The sequence below is a fragment of the Zootoca vivipara genome, chromosome 11, assembly GCF_965207765.1.
Source record: "Zootoca vivipara chromosome 11, rZooViv2.hap1.1, whole genome shotgun sequence".
NCBI classification, from domain to species: Eukaryota; Metazoa; Chordata; class Lepidosauria; order Squamata; family Lacertidae; genus Zootoca; species Zootoca vivipara.
This window is the reverse complement of record NC_142594.1, coordinates 36,072,016-36,087,795: the sequence shown is the minus strand read 5'-3', so window position 1 is coordinate 36,087,795 and position 15,780 is coordinate 36,072,016. Positions and strand designations below refer to the sequence as shown.

At 42.9% G+C, this 15,780-nt stretch overlaps 1 protein-coding gene across 1 annotated transcript in view; it reads right to left on the bottom strand.

Moving 5' to 3' along the window:
- Positions 1 to 15,780, bottom strand: part of PLXDC2 (plexin domain containing 2) — a 234,908-nt gene that overhangs the window by 125,591 nt on the left and 93,537 nt on the right. The window contains exon 2 of the mRNA XM_035130307.3: positions 13,003 to 13,214. Coding sequence (XP_034986198.2) covers positions 13,003 to 13,214 — 212 coding nt within the window. The remainder of the gene's footprint in view (positions 1 to 13,002; positions 13,215 to 15,780) is intronic.

Here is a 15,780-nt window from a genome sequence, read left to right as displayed (position 1 = left end):
AGTTCGAAAGCATACAGAGGGGAAGGTAAACGCCGTTTCCGTGCGCTGCTCTGGTTTTGCCAGAAGCAGCTTAGTCATACTGGCCATATGACCTGGAAAAACTGTCTGCGGACAAACGCTGGCTCCCTTGGCCAGTAAAGCGAGATGAGCGCCGCATCTCCAGAGTCGTCTGCAACTGGACTTAACTGCCAGGGGTCCCTTTACTTTTACCTTTAATATGCATGGAAGCCTAATGTGTTAACAGTTTTTCAATGGGACTAAAGCTTGGCTAACAAATCTAGGTGACTGAAACGAGTAGGGGAAAATTGTAGGACCATGGCCTACAGTGGAGGGTGTATTCTGTTGCATTTGTTGCATTCTGATGTGGACTGTTGTGGACGTAGTATTAGGGGGTTTTGACCAGAGGTTCAGACTGTGGCTCAATGCACCAACAAATCCGTTCTTGAAAGATTGCAAGGAAGAGCACAGTTGTGATCTGAACACATGGCAAAAGCCACACACAGTTCCTTCATCATGGACAGAATTCAGGGTAACCTGGACCTAAATTTAAGTCAGGCAATTAAACTGGCGCTAACCTAGCCTTTAAAAAGCAATGTGAAATGGGGGTGGTCCCTGAAGAATGGCAAGCAGTGCTTCAGCTGTGTCCTTTTTTTGTATAAGTAAATACTAATCCAGTGCACAAGCCTCTTGTTCTGAGACTCTGCATTGCTGAACTTGATATCCTGCAGACTGGACATAAAAGCATAAGCAGTAATTAAAGTGCCCCATGACACTTCTTAAGAGAAAAGCAGCACTAATCCTGGCTTCCAAGCCTGAGACTAATTAAGATAAATAACAGGCTTCTTTCTACATTAACACAAAAAAGAAGCTTCTGATAAATGAGATTTGGTTCTTAACCTAATACCACACAAATAAAGGCCATTTCCCTGCTGCATTCCAGGCAGAATTTAAAGTCTTGGGAAACCCACGAAGAAGTTTTTTTTTAAAAAAAATTGACTTGGGCATACAACAATTAATACACAAAAAAACTATTTTAACACAGGTGTGGGGAATAGGGTGCAGATCCTCAGCTCCCTCACCTCTCGCTGACCACTTTGACAGGTGGGCAAGGCACCCCACCTGCCAATCACCTGACTTTCCTATGATACCTGGTGACCCTGGCAAAAGGGACTTGCAATCAGTGCCAATCAGCTGGTCAGCGCTTACTGAGGACTTTGTTTTTGACAGTGCCTGGCAGCAGTCCAGAGTCTCCCAAGTGCAACTGGTCCCAATGAGGTTTGCAGCCAACGATGATCAGCTGATCAACACTGACTGCAAAAGCTGCTTTCCGCAGAAGCAGCTCCACTTGGGTGCTCCAACTGGAAGCACCCTTGCAGGCTCTCAAATGTTCATTTTGCAGCCACTTTTTTACACGAACACACACGCACACACACACAATTCTCATATATTGTATCTTTAGCAGTTGCATACAACAAAGCAATCAAAGTCAATATGTAAAATATTATTTAGCGATGCACATTCAGCAATGATGTTATATAGGGGGCACAAGTAAGAGCGACTGATTTATCTGCCCCACACCTGATGTCATATATAATGGCAGGCATGGGGGGCAAGTGGAGATGGGTCCGGGAAAAGCTGCTTTGCAGGCTAAATAAGGATCCCTTGCCAGATCCAGTTTGACCTGCAGGCTGGAGATTCTGCATGCCAAATTTAATACACAAAGGTTTTTCTTTTAATAACCATTGCATAAAGTGTTGTGGTGGAAACTGTACTCTCTGCTTTCCCCTCTTGCAACTACACCTCTGGCAAGTTATGAGAAAAAGCAAAGGGTCTCCTAGTGGATTTAAGGAACAAGCAGTCAGATCTCACACGTGACCTTGGATAAATGGCAGTCTGTAATCTCTGAAGCAGGGTGAAAAGCAGAAGAGAAATCCTGATTATTAGTAGCAACAGTCCTTTTCATTGATCAAGGCTTTACTCAAGGCCAGCACAGGGAACCCTGCCTTTACACCTACCCCCATGTGCCAAACTCCTTGAACATGTATCAGAGGCTTATCAGGACTTGCAGTGGAAACACTGAATCATTCACTTCTTGGGATGCATTTGTCTGACAGAAAGTTGATAAAAGCTAGGGCGCCCATTCGATAAAGCGCTAGCTTATTGTCTTTGGAGACAAGTTTAATCAAAGTTTTAATCAGCTAGCAGTGGCCCAAATGGTAGTTGCTCAGCACTGGAAACAAGCTTTTTACACTCAGTGACTGGATAATTACAGTAAGACAGAAACTAATCCAACATCACAAGCCCATGACCGTGACCAGTTTACGGACCAGTCTACTGTGAGCTTGGGTGGGGAATTCCATTGTTGAAGTAGCCAGGCCAGCTTTTTGGTAATGGCCCTATGTATGGATCTGAAAGGAAGTTGCTTTGTGCCAGAGGGCAAATGGGTGGACCCCTCTTCCATCACCTCACTGGTAGCAAAAAGGACAATAGCAAAAGTTGAGGTGTCTAGGAGCAGGCAGAAGTCAGAAAGTGAGAGCCATGCTTGACCTCTGCTGGAATCCAAGGCTGCGCCTATGGGAGAAGCAATACCTTCTGGGGTGTTTATGTTGTGAGCCCCTTCTTCATTGTGGACTCAGATGGTAAGGTAAAGGGACCCCTGACCATTAGGTTCAGTCGTGACCGACTCTGGGGTTGCCGCACTCATCTCATGTTATTGGTCGAGGGAGCCAGCGTACAGCTTCCAGGTCATGTGGCTAGCATGACAAAGCCGCTTCTGGTGAACCAGAGCAGAACATGGAAACACCATTTACCTTCCCGCTGTAGCAGTACCTATTTATCTACTTCCACTTTGATGTGCTTTCGAACTGCTAGGTTGGCAGGAGCTGGGACCCGAGCAACGGGAGCTCACCCTGTTGTGAGGATTTGAACTGCTGACCTTCTGATCTGCAAGCCCTAGGCTCTGTGGTTTAACCCACAGCGCCACCTGCGTCCCCAGACTCAGATGGTATATATGTGTAAATAAGCCATCTATCATAAAGACACCACAGTCGCCGCTGTCTCTCATACCAAGGAAACTGAATCCCGGGTTAAGCTCCTAAAACCCCTGGAATCTCACATTACTTAGAAATTGGGGTGACGTGCAACAAAGGGTAAACAACAGGTCATCCATTTTCAACCCCCTAGGGGTCCAAATATCTTTTTGGAATGATTGCACCCTTCCCAACTGTCTGTGCTCCCTGTTCTGAAAAAGCTCCAAGGGAGAAGTTATCCCAGGACAGCTTCCTTTGAGCTTTTTTAATTGAAGCACAGGAAGGCAGGGAGCCTGGCTACTGAGTGCTTGAGATCACTGTGGTCACGGATTTTGTTTTTAAGGTAAAATCTTCATTTTATCTTAAATCTTTCTGCACTGACTTCTTCAAAAGTAAAAAAAAAAGAGTTCACTTAAGCAGTAAGAACAATGGGCAGCTCTCAGGCACACTGTAGGCAGCCTCCTCACCTTCCTATGCTTACAGGAAAGCTGAGCTGAAGCCAGCATGAGTTTTTTCAGGAAATGCAAGTACACAGAAAGACTGCAAAGTGCAGACCACCAGGGAGGTGTTTTGCAGGATGAAAGGAAGTATGATACTCACAAATACCCCTTGGCCATACTGAAAGGAAACTAAGTGTGACAAAAGCAAGGCTGAGAATCCCTGAGAATTTCAAGGAATCTTTTCCTCCCCTTTGAATTAATTTTTGAATGCAATTTCTTTTCTGATAAATTGATGGTGAATGTGTTTTTTATTTTTTTAAAAAAAAAAACTAAGAAGAATTTTTTAGCATTGCACTCCTGAGAATTCCTACCACTTCTGCCCCTACATCTGCCTCAAGATACAGTCATACCTCGGTTTATGTACGCCTCGGTTTGAGTACTTTCAGTTTAAGTACTCTGCGGACTTCCAGAACCAATTACACTCATACTTTGGGTTAAGTAAGTTTCAGGTTGAGTACTCCGAGGACCGTCTGGAATGGATTAATCCACTTTCCATTACTTTCAATGGGAAAGTTCGCTTCAGGTTAAGTACGCTTCAGGTTAAGTACAGACTTTCAGAACCAATTGTGTTTGTAAACCGAGGTACCACTGTACTTAGGAAGGGGGAGGAGGAGGAAGGTGACAGTCATGATGGATGGTTTGCAAAACTATTTCCAGTCTTCAGATTGAACATTTTAAAAGCCCCAACCATTTTTGGGTCAAGTAGGAGAGCAGTCAACCAATCTCTACCAACTCAGGGTTATGAGAAATCAAAGAATGAGGACATTTACAAAAAACAAAAAAAATGTCAAATTTAGTCCATTATGCTTGGAAAATGACCAAACCACATCCCTGTTCTTATATTTACCATGGCATGGGTGTAAATGTCAAATATATGTCTTGTGACTGAATTCCTTCTGACATTTAGTGATGCATTTCAAGAATCACTAAGAGCTTTCAATAAATGGCAGGCTTTAGTTTCGTTGCCATTATTTACCAATAGTTATTCACATTTCGCATTTACTGGGGCAGGCAGGGCAGGATACAAATGTAGTAAATAACATAGGCAGTAAAAATGTGAAGTGTGAAAAAGTCTTAACAGCACCAGTTTTGTGACACAGTTACGTCTGGGACTCTGCTTATAAATACTTGCCCATGACCCTTTCAAAATAAGTTTATGTATTGTGCAGGGATAGAAGTGCAATATGTCAGATCTGAAAAGGTCCCCAAAAATGGAGTTTACATAACCTTCCAATCATACAGCACGTGAAATGCATTAGCTGACAAGAGGTGCTTCTCAAACTGTTCACAACATTTAGCTAATTCCGTTTAGCTACGACAAGCACATATTTCAGAGTCCATTTTCTCAATTTTCGCCCCCTTTAAACTGGGCTTTTTGCCATGTTTCTGTTTATTATCTCCCTTAAAGAGTCCACATAATTCACTGGAAGCAGCATCAAACCTAACACAGCAATCTCTGGAGGTTATGATGCTTGTTATTTACCGGGCAAACTAGTCATAAAAATATTAATCCAACTTAGAAAAACAAATTTATCTTAGGGAACTGAAGCCATGCTGACCCATTTTTTTGGGTTAGCGATCAATGTGGACACATCTTGCTGAAGTCATTGCCAAAACATGATTTAGACAGATCTGGTTTCTGTCCAGGCTTCCTGATTCTAAAGACTCTGATAGTCTCCGAGTGCCCCGTGAAGCCATTTCATGTTCTGCAATGTCTGCATGGCAGCCATTTTATGAGTGGCACCAACAGAACTCTCTCAAAATACCGAATGTGCTCACTGTCTCAGAAAGTTTGGCACCCCTAGCCTGCCAGTTTGGACCACACCCTTCTCTCAGCCCCTGAAACCAAGAGAAGTTCCCTGGTGAGGCCTGAAAAAGGTACAAGGAAGCATCTTCCCGGCCCATGATATGCAATTGCGTGTCAGCAAAATACCTCATATGAGCAGGATGAAGATCTCTTGCAGACAAAATAAATATTTTAAATCGGAGGTACAAACGCCTACCTTTGCAGTTCCTTTTATCAGTGGGATCTATTTAAACTTTGAATCTCTCAGAACTTTCCTTAACCTTCAAGCAAGAACCTGAAGGATTAATTTCTGCCCAGATAACCACTTCTGATTTTCCCTTATAATCCGCCCCATCTAAATAGCTGTGCGGTGTACTGCAGTGTGCCATGAAAGCATAAGGCTGCTTGGTCTGAGCGAGTCAGAAGTGAAACCCCACCTCCGTCATTTCACCTATAAGCTAAGTTTCGGCACTCTAACAAGCAATTCTACTGTTGTCAAGATGAGTTGCTTCATTCTAATTCTGGCTGCAATGGGAGAATAGCATGGACACCTATTTAGGGATGGGGAGGAATAAAACAACAGAGACTGGAATTCTATAAAAGGGTTCTTGTCACTTTATCATGGGGGCAGCTTTTTCCATCAAGGGCAGCATTCACTTGAAGGCAACATTTGAGGGGGGTGCAGGGACATGCCAGTAGTGTGTGTGTGTGTGCGCGCGCACACACACACACACACTCAAACTTTGGTTCATCCATCCATCTGCCCTAAGCATCAGAAGTGAACAGGGGCAGTAGCACAGGTGGGTGTCCTGAGGAAGTGAGGAAGGATGTGGTTGAATAAATGGGTGGACATGTGGCAAAAGGGAAACAAGCATAATTGGGGGAAGCAGCAGGCCACCAGCCACCTGGAGAGTCAGGGCAATGGGCTGGATGAAATGACTTTGTGTCTGGCTCAGAGTCTGTCCTGGTTCCTCCTGAGCCTTCAGATTCAGAGCAGGAGTGCAGACCCTCCAAGCTCCCCTAATTTCCAGGGACAGTTCCAGATTTACAGAAGCCATCCCGGTTTCTGATTTGATTCCAGAATGTCCCACTTTTCCTTAGGACATCCCTGTTCTCTTCGGAGAAAGGTTGGAGGGGACGTCTCTATTTTCGTGGGAGAAATGTTGGAGGGTATGGGAGCAGGGAGCACCAGAGAAGAACTTGGAAAAGGAGGAAGATGTACGGCAGAGTCTACTTGATGAAGCCCCCTGCCCCAAATGTGCCCAGGCAGGAGACTCAGGTAGCGGCAGAGCTAGCCGCTCGGGCACCCAACACATGCCATGCACCCGGGGGGTGGAACGAGCCACACAGGGGGCGATCAGCGCGGCAATTGGCACCCATTGGGGGCAATTGGTGCCCAGTAGGGCAGTGCAGTGATCCACCCAGGGGATTTTGTCACCCCCCTCAGGGATGACATCCAGTGTGCACCACCCCCACCCCACCCCACCCCCCTTCCTATGCCCCTGGACCCAGGGACTGGGCCTTCCCAGCCTGTGGAGGACAAGGAAGGCTGAGAGGCCTAAACTGCTGAGATGGAGCAGAAGAGTTCTGAGGAAAAAGAATGCCCAGCCATCTCTCCCAGGGAGAGGCAACATATCAAGAAAAGAGATTAGTTTCCCTCAGAGAAGACTCTGCCTCCAGGCCTAGAATGGTTGCAGGAATTGAGTTTCTCAGGAGTAGCTGGGCTTTCATTTTCATTGTACACTGCTGGTACGGTAAGTTTTTTGGGGGGTTTGTTTTTGTTTTTTACAATCAAAGGTATATAAATATTTTAAATAAATATTAAAACACTGCTTGATGCAAGGCATCCAAGGAGGTGTTTGCCTTACTAAAATCATAGCAGGAAATCCAGAGTCGGAGCGTCCTGAACAGATGGCTGCCCAGCTTCTGCCTGAATATCTCCAGCAAGTGAAATAAATGAGCACATGCACATGCACACCCCAAGATAGTTTGCATCACACTCAAACTGCTCTTACTGTCAAGAGGTTTTTCCTAATGCCCAACTGAGTGCTGCTGAGCTTACTCCTTAAAATGATCAGTGTGTCTTACTGAACAAATACTGTACTCCTTAATTAATCTCAAAAATACCTTCATGATAAGAATATTTGTGACAATTATTACAAGCTAGTTCCAGTTAGACCTTTTGCTATCTTAATCCACTGGAACGTTCGCTATAAAAAAATTAGACCAGCTAACCCAGACCTCCTACCAAGCATGTTTGCCAATAGTAGCTTAACAAATGTAATTGGGAAGCAGGGGGGAAGAAGCCTAGAAGAAAATAAGACAGTGATATATTAGTTCACCAGCTGCCTAGGAGCATGTGACATCACGAGGTGAACAAAAACCAGCTGGACGGTATATATAGATGAAAATGAATTATAATCCCATAAGAATTCTGCTTTCAGATCCAAATCCAAAGCTTCTTTTTTGATTTATGAATGGTTAAAGAATTCACTTTCCATTTTTTTTAATGAAATGCACAAAAGAAAAGGAAGGTGAAGGATATAACAGAAATACATGTGATTTACATTTGATTGTGATTATCATATTAAAAAATCAACACACTTTGAAAAGGCTTCAACTCTTCTTTTAACTCTGTGTTAGGGAGACAAAAACCGTTCTCTTGCTTCCACATACACAAACACACACCCCTTCTCGCTGCATGAACTTAAGAGGATTTGATTATGCATGGAATAAATTGTATTCTCTGTTTAATGGCAAGGTAATTTTCTGGAATAAACTATTGAAAAGCTTGAATGAAAACAATTTAATACAGCACCTGGGACTCCTCAGCATAACAGAAGAGTTTCCTAAGAAGAAAATGGCAAATTTGTTTTTCTGCAGTCCCCTAGGAATAACAGGAAAAGCCTTTGCTATCAATTACCAACTGGTCTTAGCATCCACGTAGATATTATATTCAAAGCAGCAACATATTATGCTCTGGAGTAGATTCCAATTCCACTACATTTTAATTACTGAAGAGTAAGCTACCACAAGGAAAATGATACTGTCCACAGATAATTCCAACACTTAATCTTGTTACTGGCGGAGGGAACCTCCCCGCCAATTCTGTAATATTTGAAAGTGCACAACTTACTTGCCTATGTAACTTAGTTGCGTCCTCCCACAACATTCCTGTGTGAGTCCAACCCCAACCTTCCCATGTTGAGTGTTATGCAGAGGGCTTTAAGGTGGCGCTGTGGTTAAACCACTGAGCCTAGGGCTTGCTGATCAGAAGGTCAGCGGTTCGAATCCCTGTGACGGGGTGAGCTCCCGTTGGTCGGTCCCAGCTCCTGCCCACCTAGCAGTTCGAAAGCACGTCAAAATGCAAGTAGATAAATAGGAACCGCTACAGCGGGAAGGTAAACGGCGTTTCCATGTGCTGCTCTGGTTTGCCAGAAGCGGCTTTGTCATGCTGGCCACATGACCTGGAAGCTATACGCCGGCTCCCTCGGCCAATAATGCGAGATGAGCGCGCAACCCCAGAGTCGGTCACGACTGGACCTAATGGTCAGGGGTTCCTTTACCTTTACCTTTTTACTTGCCTCAACAGATGTCCCAAGCAAGTGTGACTTAAAGCTGCCTGAAATGGTTTGTGTGTATGTACAGTGGTACCTTGGTTCTCGAATTTAATCCGTTCCAGGAGTCCGTTCGACTCCTGAAACGGTTCGAAAACCAAGGCGTGGCTACTGATTGGCTGCAGGAGCTTCCTGCACTCAATCGGAAGCTGTGGAAGCTGTCAGATGTTCGGCTTCCAAAAAACGTTTGCAAACCGGAACACACACTTCCAGGTTTGTGGCGTTCAGGAGTCAATTTATTCTGGAGCCAAGCTGTTTGAGTACCAATGCACAGAGAATGTGACCTCCACATGTTCAATGGAAGTGTGATTAATGGCTTGCACGTGCATATAGCTCCACATGCGCAGAAGCCCTTTCATGCAGCTGCACACTTGCAGAGGTTGGGGGGAGAAGCCAGAAGAAATAATCCACGCATGAAGCAGCTTCTGTTCATATGCCTTCAACTTTTTGTTTTTAAAATATTAATTCACTCCTGCTCAGCACAGCACTGAGTCTGTATCCTTCATAATCACTCCTAAATGACACTCCTGTTTTATCTCTCTCTCTCTTTTTAAAAAAGAATCCTGTAACTGAGTCATTGTTGAGTGTGAATTGAACTGTGAAGGTAATCTGAGCTGTTTGCAGTTTTGAAGAGGGCTGGAAGAGGTGGAATTAGAAGCTGCTTTCATGTGCAATTAACTCAAAAGTTTTAAAGAAAGAAGATGTCCCCCCCCCCCACTGATTGCTGTCTGCTCCTTCCAGAGCTTAATATCTAAACTGTAAAGTGACATGGCTTAATTGTCTCAAAGGTGTGATCTCTAAATTGTGTTCCAGGTGGGAATGAATGGGAGAAAAGTGTCTGCTTCAAAGAGAGACAGACACATACACTCTTGTTGTAATATTTCTAGCCCGGTTGTCAACTGATTACACTTAACTAATAGGGATGTTTGATTAAACTGATATTTGAGAATTCCATTATGAACCGACAGATCCTCGCATCCCAGACTAAGGTTCCCCTCCGGCTTAACACTTCCTGATATATATGCATTTAAAAATGTGTGTTTTGAGAAAGAAAAATGATTTCAGATTACTATTCACACAAGTGGTTAATAAAGAAATAAATCACAAATCACAGCAGAAATAGGACAGAAAAGAATTGAACAGTGAACACCAGTGTCCATCCCTACTTACAAGAGAAATTACATTCCAAACTCCCCACCCACAAAATTTACAGTTCCACAGATGCTGAAATGGCAATCCATAATAAGTAATTACCTGGTTCATGTGACATGTTAAGTGTGGGACCAGTCTGGTCTGTGGCAGAGCATCTGCGCTGCATACAGAAGTTCCCAGGTTCAATCCAGGTAGAGCTGGGAGTCTGGGACAAACTCTCTTCCTGAAACCCTGCAGAGTTGCTGCTGGTCAGTGCAGACAATACTGAGCTAAGTAGATCAAAGCCTTGACTCAGTATATGGCAACTTCCTGTGTGTTCATCTCCCAAGAGAAGACCATGGAGCTGCTTTGTTCTTCCCCTGTCCCTTTCATCACTACGCTATGCATTGCTGAGCTACAGTAAGTTGGCTTAGTGTGATATCTAAGCTAGCCTACGTGGTTAAGCTTCCTCTTCACTAATCACAAGATGCAGTCAGATATATCAAGAGCGTTTATTGTGGTTGTTTTTCTATATACATCATGATAACTATAGGAGTGTTATGAGCACAGTTCAAGCAGTAAATCCTTTTTCAAGAAATGAAATCCCTGCCTTTGGAATTTTTACCTAGTGTGTAGTTCATTTAATTCTTGCAGCAATTATAAGTCAGGGCAGTGGTCTGAACGTAATGGTAAACCATGGTTTAGCATCACATCAATGAGCTGCAGGCACAATCAGGCTTGTGCGTTCCCCCATATCATCTATGCCTCCGACATGCAGCAAAGAAAACGGGAAAACTCCTCTAAAAACTCCTCTATTTCTGGTTTTAATCTAACCACAGTTTCCCCATTACACCCAAAACTTGGGAGGAGGGGGGGGGAGACTCGTTAGTTTAAGTTCTAGTTGGTGAACAGTTCAGGATCTTACTAGAGTTTGATCCTGTCTTGTTTAAATTATGTAGAGTTTTTATCTAACTGGGATTCCCAGGGGAATCTGTTTAAGGACATAATACTGTATTCTGGTCTCCTCTCACATGTGGAAGTGGGAGAGAGAAAAGCGGGAGTATGCAGTGCAGTCCCAGGGCTCCATGCACTCTTCCACAGAAAGCTAAACAATGCTTTAGCATAGCATCTATACTGGCCTGGCATGAGAGCCCAGTGAGCTGACCGTAATTTCTGGTAAACCATACTGTGCCATTACATCCAGACAAACTATGGTTGCCTTCAAACCAAGCTGATTTAGAAACAAATGATAGATTTCATAAGCCATTGTTTGCTCAGTTTGCATGTACAGTATAACCAAATGACAGTTTGCAATGAAATGGGGTGCCAGAGAGGGAATTGGAACATGCAAAGGAAGGAGGGACACATTTTTTTTTAAAAAAATGGTAACCTAAGGAAATGAGTGAAGAGATACAGTACTAAGAATGTAAATATAGCTATACAGTGGTACCTCGGTTTATTAACACAATTGTTTCTGGAAGTCTGTTCATAAACTGAAGCGTTCATGAACTGAAGCGAATTTTCCCATTGAAAGTAATGGAAAGTGGATTAATCCGTTCCAGACGGGTCCGCGGAGTACTCAACCTGAAGCGTACTTAACCCGAAGCATGGGTGTAATTGGTTCTGGAAGTCTGTTCATAAACTGAAGCGTTCATAAACTGAAGCGAACTTTCCCATTGAAAGTAATGGAAAGTGAATTAATCCGTTCCAGATGGGTCCGCGGCGTTCGTAAACCGAAAATTCATAAACCGAGGTTCCACTGTATTTTGGCTCTATATCAAAGTACATTGCATTATACTGGAGAAAAGTGTCTGGCTTTTTTAAAACAAAGCAAAACAGCAGAATCTCACTTTGTAGGAATATCATTCAATATAAATAAGAGACTATAATCCAAAACATAAACAGCAAAATGTGAAAAATAAGAGCAACTAAGATGCCACTGTGTGGGGCTTTTGATGAGCATAAAGCATTGGGAGAAATGATGGGTTATTCAGAACAGGCACAAACACACAGCTACTATTTAATTGACTATTTGGTTGGACTATTTAATTGCTCATCTTCTAACACTGTGTATGCCATCAAATGCCAACAGTGCCCTTCAGCTCTCTATATTGCACAAACAGGTCAAATCCTACACCAAAGGATAAATGGACATAAATCTGACATCAGGAATCACAAGACAGAGAAACCAGTAGGAGAACACTTCAATCTCCCAGGACATTCTATACAAGATCTCAAAGTAGCTGTCTTATTACAAAAGAATTTCAGAAATAGACTGGAAAGAGAAGCTGCTGAATTGCAACTTATTACCAAACTTAAAACCATGAAGAGACCTGGTCTGAATAGAGACATTGTATTCTTATCTCATTATACATGATAAAGCTATTTTTAGCCATCTCACCCCTTGCTTTTTCCTGTAAGACCAATTGCAGTCGTTAACAGTCGTCAAGAGGTTTACCACACCTATCAGCCGATCACCCATTCCCACCACTCTTCTGAGTAATACCCCTCCCCACCCTCTCACTATATATAAGGGCCTGGTGACTTCTGTTTCAGTGTATCTGAATGCATGCACACGAAAGCTCATACCAATGACAAACTTTGTTGGTCTCTAAGGTGCTACTGGAAGGAATTTTTTATTTTATTTTATTTCGAGTGCAATTAATGTAAACATTACAACCTCTGACAGTAGGCCAGTTTCTACAAACTCGCACACCCCTCTCCATGTGTCCAAGGGCACATTCCAGTCTGGCAAAGACATTCTGGGTGTGAAGGAGGGCTGGTGAGAAGTGCAGCCTGGAGAGACACATTCAGCCCCTGAGCCGAGGATCCCCTGCTCCCTAGTCCCTAACAATCCCTAAATGGTGACAAGTTTTCATATCCCCTTCTCACCATACAGGTATCTTAAGGCAACAGAACGAAGATAAATAGCTCCCTACCTCGATCTGGGTAGTGTTGTCGTGTGTGTCATCAAGCAGCAGATCTGTGAAGCCCCCAGGTTCTGAGGAGTCCTGCCCCACACTGGCTCTGTTGGTGTCAACTGACTTGAGGAACTCTGAATGCCGTTTCCATCTGTGGCTGTATCTGTAGGAATCCACGCGAATGTTCTCCTCCACTCGAGGAAAGCTTGGAACAATTTCATACAATGCACCTATTTGACAAAAAGATTTTTGTTGGGGGAAAGGGTTAAAGCGAGATAGAAAAATAATAATCCAGCAACATTCTTTTGATATGTATTATTTACGAGTGGATCTTGCAAGAAAATGGTTTTATTATTATTATTATTTGCATTTCTGCAAACTTTGGGGCCTCACTGAGCCAACTGATACCTCACTCTTGTTCCATTTTATTAAAATATATATCAAATGCATTTTATTAACACTTTTCAGACAGAAACCTCAATGCTTCTTTATATGACTAGCTGCAGAAATATGGCATGTTAGCTAGACAATATTCTTACTATTGTACAGTTTGAAAAAACAGGAGAAGAGTTCCAGCTCTTAAGGCAATACTTCTTTAGTTTTCAAGCAGTGAGAGATGTCCAACTTTGCTTTCTTGCTTACAAACATGCACAGTATGTTTTATTTTATTCAACTATCTATAGCACTGAAAGCTATTCTGCTGCTACAGTTGACACTAATCTGCTAGTAAAAACCTTAATAGAACTGTTCTTTGGGCCAAATCATAACTGAACACTGCCTTTTGGAGGTCAGTTTTCTGAATACATTCATTATAGGCTGCAGCAGTTTAATTAAAATAGATAACCTTGATCAGATGAGTGCATATGCCTTTCCCAATCTTTGTCCTAATAGCATGACTCTATGATGAATTCACATTAGGGGAGGAATGATTTGAAGGTGTGGACATTAAAAAAAATTTTTTTTTACTTATAATAGCTAAAATGTCTTTAGATGTATATAAACACAACACTTATTTAATTCATGATGTTGATGGCATTTTAGAATCATGCATTAAAATTTTCAAGATTCTTGAACAGGGATCACCAGATAAGATACTTTCCCATTTTTCTTCTACTGTAGCTCCATTCTAGTGAAACTTTGCCCACACTGTTTCTGGTCTCAAGTTCACCTTCAACCACTTACACATTTTTAAACACCCCCATCATTCCCTGTGTTTTCTGCTAATGTAGCCCAGATGGCACCATCAATTTGCACAACCAGCAGGCTTGGTGGTCGGTGGGGTGCAGTGGGGGGTGGGGAGGAATGGCAAAGCTTGAAACATAAAAAAATAATAATTAAGTGCAGCTTATCCTGGGAATTCTATGAGCATTTATACTTTTCTGGTCCTGCAGCAAAAACTGCACCTTAAAACTTTACTGAACAGGTAGCTTGTTTGGATTATCACCATCAATTTATTTATTGCCTTCTACACAATCATCTGCAGATGGTGACAGCAGTCACGAAATTAAAAGATGCCTGCTTCTTGGGAGAAATGCAATGAGAAACCTAGACAGCATCTTAAAAAGCAGAGACATCACCTTGCCAACAAAGGTCCGTATAGTTAAAGCTATGGTTTTCCCAGTAGTGATGTATGGAAGTGAGAGCTGGACCATAAAGAAGGCTGATTGCCGAAGAATTGATGCTTTTGAATTATGGTGCTGGAGGAGACTCTTGAGAGTCCCATGGACTGCAAGAAGATCAAACCTATCCATTCTTAAGGAAATCTGCCCTGAGTGCTCACTGGAAGGACAGATCGTGAAGCTGAGGCTCCAATACTTTGGCCACATCATGAGAAGAGAAGAATCCTTGGAAAAGACCCTGATGTTGGGAAAGATTGAGGGCACAAGGAGAAGGGGACCACAGAAGACAAGATGGCTGGACAGTGTTCTTGAAGCTACGAACATGAGTTTGACCAAACTGCAGGAGGCAGTGCAAGACAGGAGTGCCTGGTGTGCTCTGGTCCATGGGGTCACGAAGAGTCAGACACGACTAAACGACAACAACACCAACACAATCATCTCAAGGTGATGTGCAGTAAGAACAGGAAATAGTAGTTTAAAAAACCCCAGCAGATGGATACATAGATATATGGGGAAGTTTTTAATGTTTGATGTTTTTATGTGCTTAATGTTCTTGATTTGTTGGTAGCTGCGCAGAGTGACTGGGGCAACCCAGTTTGATGGGCGTCGTATAAATAATAATGATAATAATATAGATCTAAAACAAAACAAAAGCAGGACAAAATAGATACTTGTTACTGAGGGACTTGCAAAATGAATGTGCAAGGCAATACCTAGTTCAGCCAAGGGCCTATGTGATTCACAATGATGATTTCTATATCTGCATTGGCCCCCTTAGAATGATGTTTGTGGTTTAACATGGAGAAAGCAATGTGCAGTGGTACCTCGGGTTACAAACACCTTGAGTTACAAACACTTCGGGTTACAGACTCCAAGAACTTTACCTCAGGATGAGAACAGAAATTGCGTGGGGGCAGTGCGGCAGGCCCCATTAGCTAAAGTGGTACCTCAGGCTAAGTTTCAGGTTAAGAACAGACCTCCAGAACGAATTAAGTTCGTAACCAGAGGTACCACTGTACAGATAACCCTGCTGCACATAATAATATCAAAGTTATATGCATAGTGATTTGGATCTACCCCGCAGAAGCAACCAAATCTGCTTTTGTTTGCAGGAGTTCCAAACAATAATGCCGGTTGTGGGAAAATGGATACAGCCATGTAAATAAAGGAAAATATT